The sequence below is a fragment of the Ovis aries genome, chromosome 11 (genome assembly GCF_016772045.2).
Source record: "Ovis aries strain OAR_USU_Benz2616 breed Rambouillet chromosome 11, ARS-UI_Ramb_v3.0, whole genome shotgun sequence".
In the NCBI taxonomy this organism is placed as follows: Eukaryota; Metazoa; Chordata; class Mammalia; order Artiodactyla; family Bovidae; genus Ovis; species Ovis aries.
In genome coordinates, this window is record NC_056064.1 from 40,312,465 (window position 1) to 40,331,280 (window position 18,816).

Here is an 18,816-nt window from a genome sequence, read left to right on the forward strand (position 1 = left end):
TTGCTCTGCCAAGGGTGTCTGGGACCTAGTGCCACCCAGAAAGCGAGGAAGCTGCGAGCCAGATGTGTATGTGGAAGGGGGGCGCTGGAAAGTCTGCTTGGCAGTGCCCCTTCTCCTCTCTGGGCATTGCCTTATTTTCAGGCTGCTCCCTGAGAAGGGGGCCAGGCCTCCATTGTGCCAGGCTGGGGATGGGGACTAACTCATGTGAAAGTCAGATAAGAAAAGCCCTCCAGTCTTGGAGTCACGTCGCTACCATTCATCCTGCCTTGGATAGGTTGCCCTTGTGTTGGTATGGAGGGGGTGCCCTTGGCCCCCACCTGATGCCAGCTCCCTCTTCTGTAACCAGATTGCCTTCTACTTGGGAGATGTGTGCACATGTATGTGTGTGTATGCTCTCAGATGGAGACTCCCCCACCCCTCCACCCACTGCGGGCTTACCCCCAACCCTCACTTCTGCTCCTGCCATCCCTCCTCCAGTTTCCTAGTTAGGAGATTCAGAAATGTCTCTCATTCCCTTCCCTGGCTGCAGGGTTGTTCTGGGGAAGTGGTTCAGTAAGGTCGCCAGGTCTTGCTAGGAAATGGGCTCAAGCCCCAAACTCTCCTCCAGGGCCTTGTGCTTGATGGGGAGGCTGGGCTGGGGAAGCCCCAGGTTGCAGTGGGGGTGCCTTGGAGCCTTGGGGCTTCCCCTGTGAGGGGTGGAGATGAGTCTGGGGGAGGGGATAAAAGAGTCTTTGGAGCTGGAGGGGGTGGGCCGGGGCGGGGGGGGGCGGTGGTTGTGGAGTCAGGGAGTTTGTGACTATGAAAGATGTTGATGCACTGGGAGGGGCTCGGACGTCAGTTCTGCCTGGAGCCTGGGCCGTGTAGGTCCTGAGACAGAGGGGTCACTGGTGTCAGACTTGGGTAGGTCCGTGGGAGTGGAGGATCTTGGATTTGGAGTGTGTGAATGAGTGTACATGAGGTGGGCACCTCAGGACTTTCCTCGCCAGACTGGTAAGGGCAGTGCAGAGGCAGGGGCAGTTCTGAGAAGACCCTGGGCTTGGAGCGACTTGATCCTGGCTGCCTCCTCTTATAACCCCCAAATCCCCGCCCTTCAGGTTGACCCTAAATGTCCCTACTTCCACTCTGGGAAACCTCCCTGGTCCCCCTCCTACTCCTAACCATGTGGCTGCCTGGCAGGAAGCTAGCTGTGGGCAGCCCCATCCTGATCACCCCCATGCCTCCCCTGCTGGGCACAGTCACCCACATGTGCCATGACGTGGTTCCTGCCACCCTGTCTACTGGGGGGAAAGGGCATCGTCTGAGTGCCCCTTGGGGTCTGTTTTGGGGGTATTGACCCCAGTTAATTAGCTCCCCTTCCTCTAAATCATTTGGTCCTGGAACCTGGCTCTGTCTGCCCTCAGGGAGCCCCCCCCAACCCCCTCCTCACTCCTTGATCAGACTAGAGGGTCTTAGGTGGGTGGTCCTCAGAATTATGTGACAGGGTGGGGCCTGCCCCTAGATAAAACCTTAGTGCCCTGTTCCCTGTTTTCTGGGTGGTATGGACAGGGCAGGACCCTGACTGGGCTGTATGAGTGGGTGAGTTTGGGACTCTGGCTTCCAGAGTCTGGGTTCAGGGGTGATGGGCATCTGGGGAAGGTAATCCTATCCTCCCCCCACCAATGCAATGAATAAATCTCCTCTCGCCCCCCTTCCTGGTGGTGGTTTGGGGAGTGTGGGAAGCTGGCAGGGCCCCTGGCAAGATGGCCAGGGTTGTCTTGACTTACTGGGTTTTGGGAAAGGAGTGTGGCAACTGATACCCCAGTTCCCAGGGTTTTGGCTACATGTCCTCTCTGACGCCTGCTGTCTTTCCTCCCTCTGTTCCCCTCTCCACCCTCTGGCTGCTGTGTGGAGCCCACAGGGTTTGTGGGGGGATGTGGGGTGGGGGCGAAGTCCTGGATCTCTGTGTGTGTCCAGGGAGTGTTCTGGAGATTGGCAGGACTGGCTGCGGGAGTCTGGGTGTCCCTGCAGGGTGGGCGGCACACGAGGAGTAGGCCCAGAGTGTGAGAATGTGTCAGTGTCGGTGTGTCTGTCCCGTCTGGCTTGGGTGTGGGTGTCTGTTGCTTCGTCTGGATCTTGCCTCCCGCTCCAGTCCCCGCCCCTCCTCCCTCTCAGCTGGGACCGCCTGCTTGCTCTCTCTCTCCGCAACTGGAGCCTCCCTTGCCTGTTCCTGGAATTTGGAGAGGAGGAGGAGGAAGAGGCAGGCAGACAGACCTCCCACACTCTAGCCCGCCCGCCTGGCATCTTGGGGAAATGAAATAGGTGCTGTGGAACTAAGGTTTCCTTGCTTTCGCCAGACCTTCCAGCACACAGAATCCAGGGGGCCAGGTCTTACAGGAGGGGTCTGGGTTCCCCACTCCCCCGGCCCCAGGCAGCAATGCCTCCTTCTACCCAGCATCCTGCCGGCCAGGGCCCCTGCCTGGACCTCCAGGCACCACTGTCAGCCTGGGGAGCGAATGGGGATTAGTCTGCTGCCAGCCTGGCCAGCACCTGTTGCCAACCCCCAGTCCTGTAACTGGAGCTGGCCGGGGAGGGGGGCTGCAAAATGACAGGTGGAATTTCTGCAGCCAGGCAACCCCCCACCCACTGGGTATGCCTTTCCCTTCCGGCCCCGAACCAGGAAAGCCTCCCCTCCCCTTCCAAGTGTCAACCTGATCTCGTGGATGATGTGCCTGTCCTGCCTGTGGGGGTAGGGCCTGGGAGATGGGCAAGGGGATGAATTTATTGCTATTTGCCCAATGACCCCCACCCCCATCCCTGGCTGCAGAGCTGGGCTGCCCATGTTCAAGTTTTCTGAGCTCTGCTGCTCTGGCTGGACTGGGGTTGTTGGTGGTGGGGTGTGTGGATGGGGGTGGTTCTCTGTTAATGTTTTAATTGCATAAAAACTGGGAGCTCAGCTCCGGGCCAGTGGGGAGTCTGGGTCTGGCTGGCCGCCCGGTTTGGGCTAAATATAGTCTGGGACATCTGCAGAGAAGGGGAGGGGGGTAGCGGGAGGTTCCATTCCCCCCACCTCCGGCCAAGGTGCCCTCGTCTGGGCGGGCACCTTGGAGCTGGGAGGGGGATTCCTCAGCATAGAAGGCAGGGGAGAGGTGGTGTGGGCTGGGCACCATTGGGACCTCGCCTGCCTGGAGGCCAGTAGACGCCTGAGATGAACCTGGAGGCTCAGGACCAGGGTGGAGCGGGGTGCGCCAGATCCAGTGGTTCTGCTCCCCTCCACCCAGAGCTGCCTGAGGTCAGGCAGTCTGTGTCACTGCGCCCGCTGGTATGTCACCGTGACCCACTCTTGGTGTGCCTGTGTGTACACACCTCCCTTGGAGTAGCTCCCTCCCCTGGAGCTTCTGTCCCCCGGGTCCTTCCGCAGGTCCCCAGCCCTCCTTCCTTGTGTCCCTCGCCCCGCAGTGAAACCTTCAGCCCAGGAATCGAGACTTGAGAAGGGGAAGCTGTGGTGGGGAGTTCTCTGATCTCCAGTCACGGCAGGAAGTGGAAGGGAGGGGGACCCAGCGGGGAGAACCATGAGTGGCAGGCGGGGAGGGAGGGCCCGTCGGCCCTGCGACCAGCTGCGCCCACTGCAGTGTGGGGGTGCACCTTCCCAGCTGCCCCCTTCCCTCCAGTTCCAAGTGGGGTAAACTTAGGGGACCGCTGATTCCTCCGGGGCGGGGGCTGCTAACAAGCTTCATCACCCCCCCCACTGAAAAAAAAAAACTGTCTTCCTGTCACGTGACTGCCACTTCCTGTCCCACTGTGGTTCCCGGGATGTTTGTTGTTGGTTGCCATGGAGATGGCCGCCTTGGGCACTACCCTGGCTCTTGTGGGGAGCAAACTGCCCCTCCCTCTAGGCCCACAGTTGGGGGGGTGGTTGGAGGGGGCCTGCCCAAGGGGCTGTTTCAGGCTGAGTGTGTGTGGTCTCTGATGCCCCAGATCCCCCATGGCCCCCCAGACTTCTGTCTGTGGGAAGGAGTCGCAGCCACCCAGTCAGACTGAGTTTCGAGGAGACTGTGACCATGTCTGGCTGCGCTTGGCTGTGGCTGACTGTGAGTCTGACTAGTTGTGCAGACCTCCACCTGGGGGTCCTGTTGGCCTAGAAAGACTCCCGTTCTAGGAACATCTGCTCGTCCCCTTTCCCTTAGGAACCTTCTCCCATCATTTGTTCTCATGGAAACTACTTTCCCCAAGGAGTTCCTGCGGCTTCTTGGGGTCCAGGCTGGAGTAGGGAGGGGCCCTGGGCAGGATCCCCGGTTTTGTGTGATTTGGGGGTGGGGAGGTGGTGCTCTGCAGCGCCTCCTCTCACCTCTGCACACAGCCTGCGTCCACTTCTCCCTGATCCCACGGGCCCTCAGCTGAAGGGGCAGGTCCTGGGATTTTGTGACCATCTGCCCCACCCCCTGGTGGGCTTCTCTGTTCGGCAGGGGGCTAAAGTGGGGGAAGAGATTCCCCCAGTTCCAACCCCAACTGAGTAGGCGAGTGTGGAGTAGGAAGTTCCTGGGGGGGTGCTGGATAGAGGGGTATGGGGCGGGGCACAGTCTAACTCAGGCCTGGTCTGCGGTCAGAGCCAAAAGGATATCCTGAGGCAGGAGGGGGAGAGTTCCCGGCTTCCCTGCAGTGCGGTCCCTAGGGAGGGATGCTGAGAAGGGGGCTCGGCGCACTGTGTGCTGCTGACAGTCTGTCTGCCCTCAGATTCAGATTTGGCACTCCCAGGGCTGGGGCAGGGCTGAGGAGTTAGCAGGGTAGATTGCTGTAGCCTTACACCTACACAACACCTATACCTGCACACACACACACACACACACACACACACACACACACACCCCTTCTGCTCTCTGTGTTCACCCCCATCTCCCCCCCGCCCCCCGCATTGTGATAGTTGTACTTCCTGCCCTGCGGAGAGGGGAGACAGTGGTGAGGGGGCAGCTGCCAAGGTGGGGGTGGGGAAAGCCCCATGCCAGGTTGGTTGTGAAGACGAGACGGTGGTTTCCAAGCTGGGGGGGGTCCCCTTTTGTCTGTGCCCCTTTGGTCCTCCACCCGGACAGAGCTGCCTTTGTGTGGTCCACATACTCCTGTGGTCTGGCTGTGGCCTCAGCAGCCTCATCTCTTCCTCTTCCTGTTTTCTTCCTTCCCCGTGGGCCGGTCCCTCTCCTTGAGGCCTGAGCTGCCCCCTGCCCTTTCACCTGCTCTCTGCTCCGAGAGATTGGCTGGGAGGCTTCAGCTCTGATTCTGAGTGGGTCCCCCATTCACCCTGGGCTTTGGAGGCCCCGGTCACATCTCCCATGGGCCTCTGGGGTGCGGTCCCTGGGGGTGCAAGAGTTGGGACACTGCCCTGACCAGCAGAGACCACCCCCCCCAACTTCCTCCTTGCAGACCTGGCCTGTCCTGGGCTTGAGTTATCCAATTGCCTTCTGCCTGGGATTCAGTCACATGGGGAGCATGGCCTGTGGACATCAGGCAGCCCAGTGGGGCTGGGACAGAAGCTTGGGCCGGGGGGTACAAGTTGGGGAGACATGAGACCCACTTTTTGGGAGTAAGTGCTGCGTCTTGAGACGCAGTGGTAGCATCCTGAGGCCAGCTGCTGGACTTCAGGTCTCCCCTGACTGTCTACAGTGATGTGCCCAGCAAGCGCTTGGGGCAGGTTTTCAAACAATTGCTAGCTCTGGCAAGGCAGGCCTAGGCTTCTGAGGACTGGTCGGGGAAGAGATGCCCTCCACCTGTCCCCGCCTCACCCAGCCGATCCTCCTCTGCCCTGCCTGGGGTGGTCTCTTTCAAAATGAGGCTGGCCTTGCTGGCTTCCTGCAGCCCAGAGCCGGGTGAGCAAAAGGTAAACAGAGGATGAGCATGGCCGGGAAGAGAGAGGGGCCCCTGGAAAAGGGCGAAAAAGGAGTAACGTTCATTACTTTGCTGATCTGAGAAGTATGGGGGAGGGGGAGAGGCTGTGGCTTTGTGTGTGTATGTGTGTGTGTGTGTTTTCCTGGAAAGTTTATAAATAGTTCCAGCCCACTGTTCTGGTTTGAAATCTGCCCTGTCCCGCCCTGCCCTGCTCTGCCAGCTCCTGGCAGGGGAAGGGGGTCCAGAGAGGCTGGGTCTTTGCTTCTGCCAGGGCTGGACTCCCTGCCCCCCACCCTCAAGTTGAGCTTGCGCTTTGGGTGTCATTTGCATATGATTCATTGACTGTCTAGAATGCTTAGGAAAGCCCCTGTCGCCCCTTCTTTTAAGCTCCTCAATCCTTATCCCCTTCTCTCTCGGCCCATCCAGAACTGCCTGGCCTCTATTCCTTAGGAGCCTCAGTTGTGGGGGAACTTGGGAACAGAGAGAAGTAGATGAAGAGGAGGGCAAGGCCAGATGGGTTTGAGGACCCCTGGCTCCCCTTCGCTGAGGGCAGGGGAATAAATCGACTATTTCTCTTCCCCTCCTCCACTCCCCAAATCCAAAGGTTTCCCTTTTTTGGTTTGTGAAACGAAAGAAGGGAATTTGGGAAAGGGTTGTGGTCAGGCCTCCACCCACACCCCGAGTATTCCTCTCCCTACATTCCGCTCCTTAGTCTAGGGGGGAAACAGACCCTGGAAAATGGGTAATTTTCCCGCCCAGCCCCGTCAGCAGATACTAGTACTGGCTAGGGAGAAGGAAGGGAGCGCAGACACATGGGCCAGGGAGGCGCTGCGGGGGCGCTGGCAGACATGGGGGAGGCGGGGGACCCCGTTGCCCAGCACCTCCTGTGTGCCAGGCACTGTGCTGGGTGCTTTCCAGGACTTTTATCTCTGAAATCACACAGCCAGTTGTTGAGGTAGGCAGTTCACAGGCGAGTAAACAGATGCTTGGGGAGGTTAAGTGACTTGTCTAAGGTCACCCAGAGTGGCAGAGCTGAGATTTGACCCTTCAAAACCTTTGGTTCTTTCTGCTGTCTTCACGGCTCGGCCACCTTTTGTCTCTCTCTAGATGTGAGGCTCTGGGGACCTAAGGAACTGGTGGCTGGGACTCCTGACTCTGGGGAAGGGGTCCTGGCACCTTTGAGGGTGGGGGAGTCCCCAGCGGGCAGGGGTGCCTGGCTGGTGGTCAGCGCTTCGACCCTCCTGCCACCCCCTTTGTGCTGTGCTGAGGCTGAGCTCGGTGTATGGGAGGTGAGGGCCTGTGGTTTTTCCCTCCCTTGAGGGAGGGTGCCCGTGGGCAGTGGAGGTGACAGGCACAGGGTGGAGGTTGGATGTGGGTAATTTGTTTTCCCTTTCTTTGGTGCTGGTTTCGATTCTCTGACAGTGTCTTCTCCACCCCGGGTGCCGGGGGCCAGGGCCCAGGCATCTCCCCGAGGGTGGTCACGGTTCCAGAGAAACCTACTGAGGCTGCGCCTGGGCTCTTTGACCCCACCCTCCTCATCCCTGCTCTTGCCCATCCCTGTTCCCTGGCCAGCCTGGCCCTTGGCCCATTTCTGTGACCTTTACCCCGTCCCTTGACTCAAGGCCTTCCCCAGGGAGTTGAGTAACTTTGCATTGAAGTTTGCAGGCTGAGCTCCTTTGGTGAAGCTCTGATGGGGGTGGGGGACGCCTTCCAGCCTCTCCCTGGGGTGTGTATCTGTGAGTGAGGTTTGAAGTATGGTCCAGTTTCAAACTTCTCAGGGGCAGAGTTGAAGCATATTAAGGTGGTTGTTGTTAGTCTCTCTTTTGGGGTAAGGGTGGGCTCCAGAGGGTCCAGACTGAATCCGCCCCCACCCTCCAAAAGCTGGGTCAGGAGGCCTGGAGTCTGGAGTGAATGGCTTCCTGGGCTTCACCTCCGGAGGTAGCCCCCCTGTGGACCTGAATCCACTGGAGTGCTTCTCTATGTTTGTGGACCCTGCTCTGTTGGGGGGCTGGCCCACAGGGAGGCAGGTGCAGAGGCCAGCCTGGCTGGGTGAGGACCAGGGAAACCGTGAGGCTGTGGTTGTGTGTCTGTGAGGAGTTGTGTCCTGGGCCATGCATGCAGACCTGGAGCCGGCTTCATTGTGTGTGGAGCCTAGGTGTGGGGGAGCGTGTATCTGGGTTCCCCCTCCTCGTGTGCCATGTGCATGTCTGCATGCACACAGGCTGGGTGTGCAAACGTGCCCTTGCCCACCGGACACTTTCCCTAGAACTGTGTGTGTAAGTGCCTGCAAGTGTGTGTGTGTGTGTGTGTGTGTGTGTGTGTGTGTGTGTGTGTGTGAGTGAGGGTCTGACTGTCAACACTACTGAGGCTGAGCCTGCCCCTCATTCTTGTGCTAGCTCGAGTTCCCCTGTGTAGGGCCCCTCAGGGGTGTGTAGGGGGGCCAGGTCGGCAGCTGGCCCAATGGGTGGGGCCCCTGTTCCTCTGACATCAGCCTGTCTGCCTGGGAGGGAATCGGCGGGGGCCTGGGGAAGGAAGGGGGCACCTCATTCAGGAGTAAGAGAGGCCCTGAGGAGGTCATAATTAGTAACAGTAAAAATCATGGTCATTAACAAGGTCCAGATTTCACTCCTGGGGAGCTGCCCCCCTCCCTTGCAAGTACCTGTCCCCACCTCCCCCCTCAGCCCCGCACAGTCACAGGCTGGCTGGCTCGTACAGCTGGGCCCAGAAGTCCTGGCCTCGTCCACAGTGGCCTTGGCAGAACTCCTCCATCTCAGGCATCGTTCTTGGCCAAATGCTGGCCATGTGCATGTCCCCTGGACTCCAGGTCTGAGCCTGGAGCCTGGAGCTTGGAACATGGTATTATGGCCTGAGCTTGGAGAGGAAGGGGTTGGAGGCCATCCTTATTTTGAGTCTCTGTGGCCCTGTTTTCTTTTCTTCTCTTTTCTCTTCCCTTCCTCCCCTTAACAGCTTTATGGAGATGTAATTCGTGTACCATAAAATCCACCTAGTAAAGTGTACAATTCAGTGGTTTTACTATAGTCACAGAGTTGTGCAACCATCACCACGTTCACTTGTAGAAATTTTTCATCACTCCAAAAAGAGCCCCCATACCATTCAGCAGTCACTTCCCATTTCCCTCAAACCCACACCCACACCACCCCCCCACCCCGTAACTAACCACAATCTACTCTGCCTTTTTAGATTTGCCTGTTTTGGACATTTCATATAAAGGGAATCATACAACAGGTGGTCTTTTACAACTAGCAGATTGTTTTCAAGGTTTATCCGTGATGTAGTATGTGTCAGGACTTTGTCCCTTTTTAGAAAATATTCATGTGTTTGTTTATTTGGCTGCGCCAGGTCTCGGTTGCGGCACTCGAGATCCTTCATCTTCGTTGCCATGTGTGGGATCTTTAGCTGCGGCATGGGAACTTTTAGTTGCAGCATGTGGGATCTAGTTCCCTGACCAGGGATCAAGCCCAGGCTGCCTGCGTTGGGAGCGCGGAGTCTTAGCCACTGACCACAAGGGAAGTCCCAGTGCCTTGTTCCTTTTATGGCAGAATACTATTCCACTGTATGGATGTTCGGCATTTTATTTATCCATTCATCTGTTGATGGACATTTGGGTCGGTTCTACTCTTTTGGCTATGAGGAGTGTTGGTGTGAAGGTTCGTATCCAGGTACAGGTGTTTGTGTGGACTTAATGTTTTACCTTCAATTGGGTAGATACCTAGAAGTGGAATTGCTGGGTCGTATTACTCTGTGTTTAACCTCCTGAAGAACTGCCAGGCTGTTTTCCAAAGCAGCTGTACCATTTAACATTCCTGCCAACTATGTATGAAGGTTCAATTTCTCCACATCCTCACCTACTTATTATCAGTCTTCTTGATTATAGCCATCTTGGTGGATGCAAGATGGTATCTCATTGTGGCTTTGATTAGTCATGTTTCTCTTTTCTTTTTCATATATGTCACAGGTGTGTGTATGTGTGTGTATACACACACTCATATATAAATACATGCATGTTTATTGATATTCTTCATATATATCCTCCTGGCCCTCTTGTGGATGCTTCTGTCTCTCTGTCTCTTTCTTTACTCTTGTTGCTGCCTGTCTGTCTCACTGTGTCGTGGAATTTCTGGGTTCACCTCTGTCTCTTGCTACCTGCGGTGTTATCTTTGTGTATCCTCAGGCCCCAGCTGTTCAAACAGGGTGTGGATCTGTGTATACACTGATGGTGGTGGGGGCATCTGGGCTCTCATCTTCTGCTCACCTCCCACTCCCTCCAGGGAGGTTGCTTCTCCAGGCAGAGGATGTGGGTGAAGTCTGAGCTCAGTTTCCCTTGCTTCTTCATCGTGGGCGAGGGGAGTAGGGGGCTTCCATGCTAGGTAGTCCCCTGGCACACTCTCCACCCCCAGCCCATCATGCTGTTAGGCAATGGAGATGATACTCAGGAGTCCTCAGCTCCCATTTCCCTATTTGTAGGTATGTAAACGGGCCTCCTCCCTGGGTCTGTGGGACAAACCCATCTGGGGTGCTCAGGCTTGGATTTGGGGGGGAAGTGGTGTAAGTAAGGCCCCCTGGCTTAGGAGTCATTTTTCTGAGAAGTGCCAATGCTTTAGGGAAGCGGCTTTTCCTCCCCCTCCCTCCTCCTCTCAAGCACACGTTCTCTGTATCTTGACCTCAGGTAACCTGCTTTGGGGGAAGGAGGGCCAGCTGCCTTTCTCTGCTGCAGGAATCCTCTGGGGTGGCATGGCAGCGTGGACGCTTTGCTCTCAGGACTGTGGGTGAGAGGCCCTCCTCGCTCTGGGCTCTGTCCCCGTCTCCCCAGCCTGGCTGTGCTGTCCTGCCGCCCCCAGCAGTGTCTGGGCCCTACTCCCAGGCTGTTTCTGCCAGCCAGGCATGGTGCCAGCTGTCTGCTCAGCCGGGTGCCACGGGAAAATCTCCGGCCGCCCAGGTTGGGGAGCTCCACGGGGAATGCCCGTGAGCCCGCTCCTCGGTGTCCACTCACCTGTCTTTTCTCTCTCTGCAGCATCACAGGACATGGCCCCCACAGCCGCCTAGCCGGGGCCCACCCAGGAGAGGCTTCCTTTTCGTCATCCTGAAGGCCTGCTCTGGACCTTCCCGGGAAAGTGCCAGCTCGCAGAACCGCTTGACTAAAGGACTGGCTCTCGGGACATCCCTCAGCCCACCGGCTCCCCCTAGAGTGGGGGTGCCAGGAGCCTGAGATTAGCCCGCTGGCCTTGGACTGCAGCTCCGGGACAGAAGGGGGGGTGGGCTGACCACCCGAGCCCCCTCTGGGCCCAGGCCCCATGCCCCGAGGAGAGGCGGCCTGAAGCCCGCCAGACTGTCTGCCTGTGCTTCTGACTGTGGCCGCCTGGCATGGCCAGCAACAGCAGCTCCTGCCCAACACCTGGGGGAGGGCACCTCAATGGGTACCCGGTGCCCCCCTACGCCTTCTTCTTCCCCCCCATGCTGGGTGGACTCTCCCCCCCAGGCGCTCTGACCACTCTCCAGCACCAGCTTCCAGTGAGCGGCTATAGCACGCCATCCCCAGCCAGTAAGTGGGGTCGGGGAGTGTTGTGGGAGGGGGCTGTGGAGGGCGGCAGGCCCAAGGCTGGGCCTCTGGGCACATCTCTTCCTCAGCGGCCAGGTCTCCTCCAGACGGGGGGGACCTGCTGGACAAGCGGGCTTGAGGATGAAAGGCCAGTAGGCTAATCGCCGTGGTTGTGTTTTTTGTTGGGAGGTGGCACGGAGTGTGGAGAGCTGAGACAATGCTGTCCTCTGGCCCCTCGCGCCCCCTCATGTGCTCTGCCGTTGAGGGCCTTATAAATAGCTCCAAGCACTGGACAAGGAGGCTGGAGTTGGGTAAACAAACCTCTCGACATTTGGTGGGGATGGCTGGTCTGCTGAGAACAGCACCCCACCTCCAGCCCACCCCATCCAGTGCCTCTGAGAGAAGGGACTGGAGTAGCACCCCCTCCCCTCACTGCTGGCCAGGCGGGGTGGTGCTTCCCTTTGTGGGGAGGGCGCCGGGGCAGGAGAGGGCCCCACAGGCAGCCTGGGGATGGGGGGAGAGTCCGGGAGGGGACACAGGCCTGGACTCTGGCTGTGGCCGCAGGCCTGCTCTTGGCAGGGCCTGTGTTTTCTCTCCGCCTCCGCCGTCTGCCATGGGGGGTCGCCTGTTGGCTGGGTGGGGGTCTCGGTACCCTTCCCTGGCTGGCCGAGCCAGGTAGTGGGAGGTGGCGGCACTGAGGCCAGCTGGCAGAGTCCAGGCCTCGGTCCTGCCAGGCGGCTTACAGTAACTCTGGCCCCCAGGGCCCAGCTGGGCGCCAGGCCAGGGTTTGGGGGAGGAGGGAGCCGGGGCCTGGCCTGGGGCAGGAGGGGGTGGAAGCCGTAGAAGGGGGCCATGGACGGCGGACTGGCCTGGCCGGTCAGCTGTTGACCTGGGAAACGTGTCCCACCTCTCCTGGCAGGCAGGGACTGAACAGCCTGCCCTGGGCACCCACCGCCTCTCCCATGCCACTGGCAAGCTGCCTGGCACCGCTGCCCTGTGCGCCTGGCTGGGCTGGGTCAGTGCCCCCTTCCCAGCTTGGGGGTAGCGCACTCTCCCCGGAGCCAGGGAGTCTCTTTGTCCCTGGGGCAGGCCCTGGCTGGGCGCCTCACTGCCCGCACTGGCCGGCTGCCCACCGCCACCACTGCTTCCTGGCTCGCCTCCTCTGGCTTGCTCGGTGGCCCCCTCCCTCTCCAGCCCCACCAGCCGCTGAGAGCAGGGGCTCTAAGTCTGTGTTCCTTTCGGTCCCTACCCTCTGTGCCCCGGGGAAGGGGGCAGGCGGATGCTGCCTCCTCAAACCTCACCTTCTGTTTCCTCCCATGGAGGGGGCACAGCGGGCAGCATCATGACCTGGGAGTCAGAATGATTCTGGCCTGGTCTTCAGTCTGTGCTCGGTGATGGGAGAGGCCAATCTCTGAGTTAGGGGATGCTGGAGAAGGGGCAAGTGGGTCTGGGGTGCCTGGGATCTGTGTGGGAACTGGAGTTCACATCCCAGTTCCAGGAACTAGAGTGTCTTGCTTCCCGCCAGGGTGGGGTTTTTAGGGAGGGAGAAACCGAGAGCGCTCAGCCTGGTGCTGGTGGACAGCTTGCTCTTCCCCAGGTGATTGGGAACAGGGCCCTGGACGCTGTCCCCCTGGGGCCTGGCTCACGGAGGGCTGGCCTGACCCCTGTCTTGTGCCGGACAAGCGAGTGTTTTGCTCTCCTTTTCGAATGTTGCAAGCTTCTTCCTCTTTCTTCGAGGTGGGTGGGGAGGGTTTCCGGGTACCCCACCTCCTACCCTGGTAACCTTCTTCCCCCAGGGTGGGGTGCCCACATTTCTGGTTAAGCAATGCCCCTTCCTGCCCCCCTCCCTCTGTGAGCCAGTGGGTTTCCCTGCCTCTTCCTAGTAAACAACAACACCTCTTTTTACCCAGACCCCCAGCTTCTGAGCTTCTCCCTGACCTTCCTTCCCCTTAGGTCAGGAACCTCCCCATCCACCCTGAGGGAGCCAGGCATCTCCCTCTTTCTCGTGGAAGGCTGTGGGACCTGGTAACCCTGGCTTTCAGCTCTGCGTAGTGCAGCATGACAAATCAAAGTTCAGACCTGGAGGCAGCCTCACTCCCCCCACCTGAGGGCCAGTGCTGGGGGCCAGGCATTTCCCAGGAGGGTGGACAGCTGTGGCCCCCATCCCCACCAGGAGTGATTATATGTTCTGGTCCCCTGCCACCCATTCTGCAGGCAGCCTGGCACAGGAGGCCCCCTCCTCCCACTTGCCGCCAACAAAGGTGTTGTCCATCCTTCCATCCCTCTCGCCAAGCTGGGGTGGGGGGAGGCTGGACCCTGGGTGTGCTTCAGAGACTCAGTGGCCTGTGGAAGGACAGAACTGTTCTCTAGGTCAGTGGCGACGGGTGGGTATTTGTCCTGCTGTTATCTCTCTCTCCCGGGAAGCCAGAGTGGGAAGTTCCAGGGATGGTACGAGATCTCCCCCTCCAAACCAGTCCTGGAGGTTTGGTCTCTTGAGGACTGGTATTTACTGTGGAGGCTTGGGATTCTGTGTGCCTTGTGGGGAGGGTGATGGTTGTGTGTGTTTTGGGAGGGAGGTGAGGGTTGGGTGTGTTTTAGGGGTGGGGAGGTCAAGGTTGGGTGTGTGCTGGGGAGGGGGTCAATGGCTTAAAAGTATTGGGTGAGAGGGTCAGAGTGTGTTTGAGGAGAATCAGATCCAGAGTCGGGAGGGGTATCAATGTGTTTGTGTGCTGCAGGGGGAGGTGACTTAGGGCACTGAATGTGTAAGGGGGAGGGGTCTGTGATTGTGTTGTGTGTTTGGAGGGGGAAGGGTCTCTATTTCTTATCGCTAGTCTAGGCTGGAGAGGAAACGCACCTGCCTTTTTTTATTGCTTGCCCTGGGAATTCCATGAGGTAGGAGGGGTTGCTGTGGAGTAGGCTGTGTAGCTTGAGTTCTGGCTTTGCCATTTACTAAGTGTGACAACCTCTCCGAGCGTGTTTCCTCGTCTGTAAAACAGGGATCTAAGCAGAACCTCCCTCAGACGGCTGAGGTTAGGCAAGATCGCCGACGTAATGCACTCTGCTCCTGGTCTTGCATGCGCTCATGGCTGTCTCGTGGTACCCGGGTGTTATGACGGGAAGAGGATCGTGACCCTTTTCTGGGTGGGAGCTGGAGAGAATGGGATGCTAACATCTGTGGAGCGCCCACTGTGTGCCTGGGACCTTATCTCTGTTTTACAAATCTGAATCCCGACAATCTGGGAGAGGGACATTATCTCCCTTTACACCTGAGGAAACAGCGCTGGTGGTTACGTGGCTGAGCTGAGTGACCCTACAGCTGGGCTGTTGTCTGCCATCCAGATAGGCAGCCCCGGGAGGGTATGGTGGGGAGCCCTGGGTATGAGGAGTCTGGGGGGCGGATCAGGGCCATGGTGAAACCCCCGCTTCCCTGGCTGAAGGTAGGAGGAAGCCCCGCTTCTGCTTCAGGACCTCCCGGCTTCACCCAGCAGGGGGCGTAGGGAAGGCCTCCCCTAGCCACGCCCCTTCTTCTGTTTTTGATCCTGAAGGCTGGAGGGAAAGAGCGATAAGAGGCCTGGGCCAGATCTCCATCCTGTCCTGGAAGCTGCGGATACAATCTGTTCACACCCGTCCCCGCCCCCGAGTCAGCCCACTGCAGCCCCGGGAGTTTGCAGAGCTCAGCGGGCCAGCCTCCCCCCATCTCCAGACAGACACTGGAGGAACCGAGTGTAAAAGCCACATTCTTTTTCTTATTTTGTTTCCATTTGTGGAGTGGGGGCAGGGAAGCTGGAAGCCACGGGGAGAGGAACTGGGGATGGGAGCCCCGAAAGACCGGGTCCAGACTTTTCGTTTCCATCCACACATTTGCTATGTATGCCTAGAAACGGGGGAGCGGCTCTACGGTCTGGGGGAGCCTGGGGAGACTTCCTCTCCTCTGCCACTCCCTCTCCTGCCCACTCTTTCCCTGGACAACAGGAGAGAGCCCAGGGGGAGGGGAAACTGCTAGCAGTGCCCTTCCTGGGGTCCAAAATGCAGAGTCAGCCGAAAGACTGTTGGATGGGGTTTTGAATGAAAATGGGGCCCCCTCACCTTTTATCTCGAAGCACTGGTAGTGCACAGACCCTCTCAGGGCCAGATCCCAGCATGGGCTGGGGGAGGGGACTCCGGGACGGAAGCCTGTCCTCTAGGCTGGCCCAGACCTGAGACATAGTGTGTGCCCATGCCAAGGGCCCTGTGCCCATGGGGATGTGCCAGTGCAGGCCTGACCACCCTTTGAGGGGTAGTGTCTGTGGAAAGAGGAAATGTTTCCCTTCTCCAAATCACTTTGGGGTGGTGCCCACAACGCCTTCTTCCTCCTCTCCCTTTTCAAAGGTGGGGCATAACCCATGGAGTCGGACCTCCCAGGGTAGACCAGAGGCCCTCAGCTCTGGCTAGATCAGAAATAGAGGTCCTCCCCTCCCCATTCTTACTTCTGAGTTGCAGAGAATCTCAGCCCACGGACCAAGGCCCCTTTGGCAGAAGTCTTTAAAGGACAGCTCTTCCCGTGTGGCCGGGGGCAGGTCACTCAACCTCTTTTGAGTCCATTTCCTCTTTAAATCAGGACTCCTAATCTGTTCCTTGCTGGGGCAGGCTGCTAGGAGGCCATGGTGACCTGCCTGCTGGTGAGGGCCTGGGCGAGCTTCAAGTACCCTGTAAAATCAGTGATGATGGGGTCGGGGGGAGTGGGGGCATGGAGCTGGTATTGTCTTGGGGGATGGCACCCTGTACTGGGACCTGATGTCTGTCCAGCTCCTGGGTCTCATTATTTCCTGTTTGTTATCCCCTCTAGATGGGGTCGGGGACCAGAGGGAGCCGCGCCTGGGGGGAAAAGTGGGGGCCAGTTCAGTTCAGCCCACACCTGCTGAGGGCCTGCTAAGCACACAGTGCTGGAGGAGTTATGGGGATGTGGCAGAGGAGGACAGGGGCCCCAGACCTGCCGCTAGGCCCTCCCCACCTCCCCTGCTACCCCCTGTGGCCAGCCAGAACCTGCCGGAACCTTCCTTTTCCCTCTTCTCCCATTGCCCCAGGACACTGTGTTCTACTCTGACCTGCCCCGTGACCTTGCTGTTGCCCAGAACAGGCATCTCACCCTGATTTCTCCCCTTCTCCAGCTCCGGAAATCCTATCCATCCTTCAAGGAACATCTTGAATACCGCCTCTTCCCAGAAACCTTCATAGATGTTCCCTCTTCCTCTCTCTCTCTCCACCCCACCCCCACCTCCTTTGAATGCCCGCAGGTCCTTATTTTTTCTTCTATAAAACTCATTTCTCTCCCACAAAGGGACTCCTCTCCACCTGATACCCACCGTGAGCTATAATCATTTGGGAGATCTCTTCTCGATCACCAGGTCTGCGGTGGCAGGGACAGTCCCTGATTCTTGAGCACCTCAAAGCTGCGAATGCAAGGCCTAGCACATAACTGGTGTCATTGGGAGGAAAGATACCAAGGGCCTTGGAAGCAATCTGCCCTCTTCCCCAGCAGTCTCATCCCCAGCCACGGCTTGCATCTGTGCTGTAGGTCCCAGCTTTCCTTCTGCAGCCCAGACACCTCACTTAGGTGAGACCTCACTTTGGAGCCCCACACCCACCTGTCCCCCAGCCCAGTAGAGTTTGCTGCTTTGCAGTCCTGGAACTTTGCTGTAGCACAAGCCACACACTGATTAGTTTCCTTTATTACCACTGGCGGGAGACCTGGGTTGGGAAGACCTGATCCCTGGGTTGGGAAGATACCCTGGAGAAGGGAAAGGCTACCCGCTCCAGTATTCTGGCCTGAACTGTATAGTCCATGGGGTCGCACAGAGTCGGACACGACTGGGTAGCTTTCACTCACTTATCACCGCTGGCAGTTTCCTGGGCTGTGCTAACCTGTGTGCTGCCTGGACTGTTCTGACTGGGCTCTTTTGCCCTCCTACCATCCATTCTCCACACAGCTTCACAAGGTTAAAGCTGATTTGTAACACTGTAAATCGGATCTTGCTTCTCCTCTGCTTGGAACCTTTCAGTGGTTTCTCCCTGCATTTGAGATAAAATTCAGCAAGCCCGCCTGGTCTGGTCTCAGCCCACCTCTACCGTCCGGCCTTGTGCTCCTTTTCTTCTTGAGTTGTATATGCCATCTACTCTAGTCCCCTGATAGTTCCTTGAGTAAGCTCTCCGACTTTTATAACCCCAGGACCCTTGCATAGGCTCTTATTGGAACTCCACTCCTTCCTGCTCTTTGCCTAACTAATTTTTAAACTTCTACTTTTTCTTTAGGTCTCTGCTTTCACCCTCCAGCCTAAATTAGGTGCCCATATTAATTCTCCCTCAAGCTTACTTGTTTTTTATGTGCTTACTTGTGTCATAATACCAGTTATCTCAGCTTGCAATTATATATATATATATGCAATAAAAAACATATATGTGTGATTATTTGCTAAATGGCTGTTTCACCATAAGGTCTAAAAAGGCAGGCTCCCCATTGTATCCACCTAGGTGATCAGAAAATAGTTTTCTTTGCATTGGCTTGGCATGGTGGGAATATGGGCTCTGATGGTAGAAAGTTCAAATAATCTATATTAGCAGTGTGATCTTGGACAACCCATCTAACCTTGCTGAGATCTAACCGTGCTTCTTTATTTGTAAAACAGGAATAATAGTGTTTATCTCTTAGAGTGGCTGTGAGGATTACCTGACCACATAATTTAGAAATCTGGCTTTTAGAAGAATATCCTTGGGAAGCACGTAAATTCCTATCCCTTTTTAGAAAGAGGAACTCGGCTGCAGGGCCAGAGCGGGCAATAAGATGTCGTCTTCTCCCAGGGCATCCCCCCACTTCCCTGGACCTACCCAACGTAGGCTTTTCTTCCAGTGAAACAGGCCTCCCGAGGGCTTCCGGGAGGAAGTGGTCAGCTGGAAGGCATCAGCCCCTCCTTTTCTCACTCCAGGGCTGGGCGGTACGGTGAGGGGCCCAGGGTGGTTCCGCCTCTGGGAGACACCCTGGGCGGGGCTTTGCTCGACGGAAGCACGCAGAGCGTGGAGGGAGAGCCCTCCTCAGCACTAGCATTTCTGCCAAAGCGCCGGAGCTGCCGCCTCGGGTTCCGTCGGGCGGGTGGCCGGAGTCACACATGATGTCACAGACAATGACACAAGCCGGGTGTTTCATTCTCACACGGTGCCCGGACCGCACAGTGTCACACCCGGGACACCCTGCAAGGCGCTCACACTTGGCCACAAGCACCCTGGCCCCTCGTCTCCGGCCGCCACTCCCGGCGTCTCCCGGAGAGCGGCCCAACCGGGCAGGGGGCTGGCGGGCGGGTGATGTCACGGGCAGCGGTGGGTGGGTCACCCGGAGGTGAGGCGCCGCCAGGCGAGTTCAGAGAGAGTTCAGCCGC

The 18,816-nt window shown here is 57.9% G+C and overlaps 1 protein-coding gene across 3 annotated transcripts in view; it reads left to right on the forward strand.

Moving 5' to 3' along the window:
• The window catches only part of RARA (retinoic acid receptor alpha), a 43,159-nt gene that overhangs the window by 9,291 nt on the left and 15,052 nt on the right, over positions 1-18,816 (forward strand). For 2 of the 3 annotated variants that reach the window (XM_060395598.1, XM_027974579.2), the window contains exon 2: positions 10,886-11,413. In XM_060395598.1, the coding sequence (XP_060251581.1) occupies positions 11,236-11,413 (178 nt within the window). In that variant the 5' untranslated portion in view covers positions 10,886-11,235. Of the gene's footprint in view, positions 1-10,538; positions 10,641-10,885; positions 11,414-18,816 lie in introns of those variants that run through there. The other variant, XM_027974580.3, reaches the window with a different exon arrangement.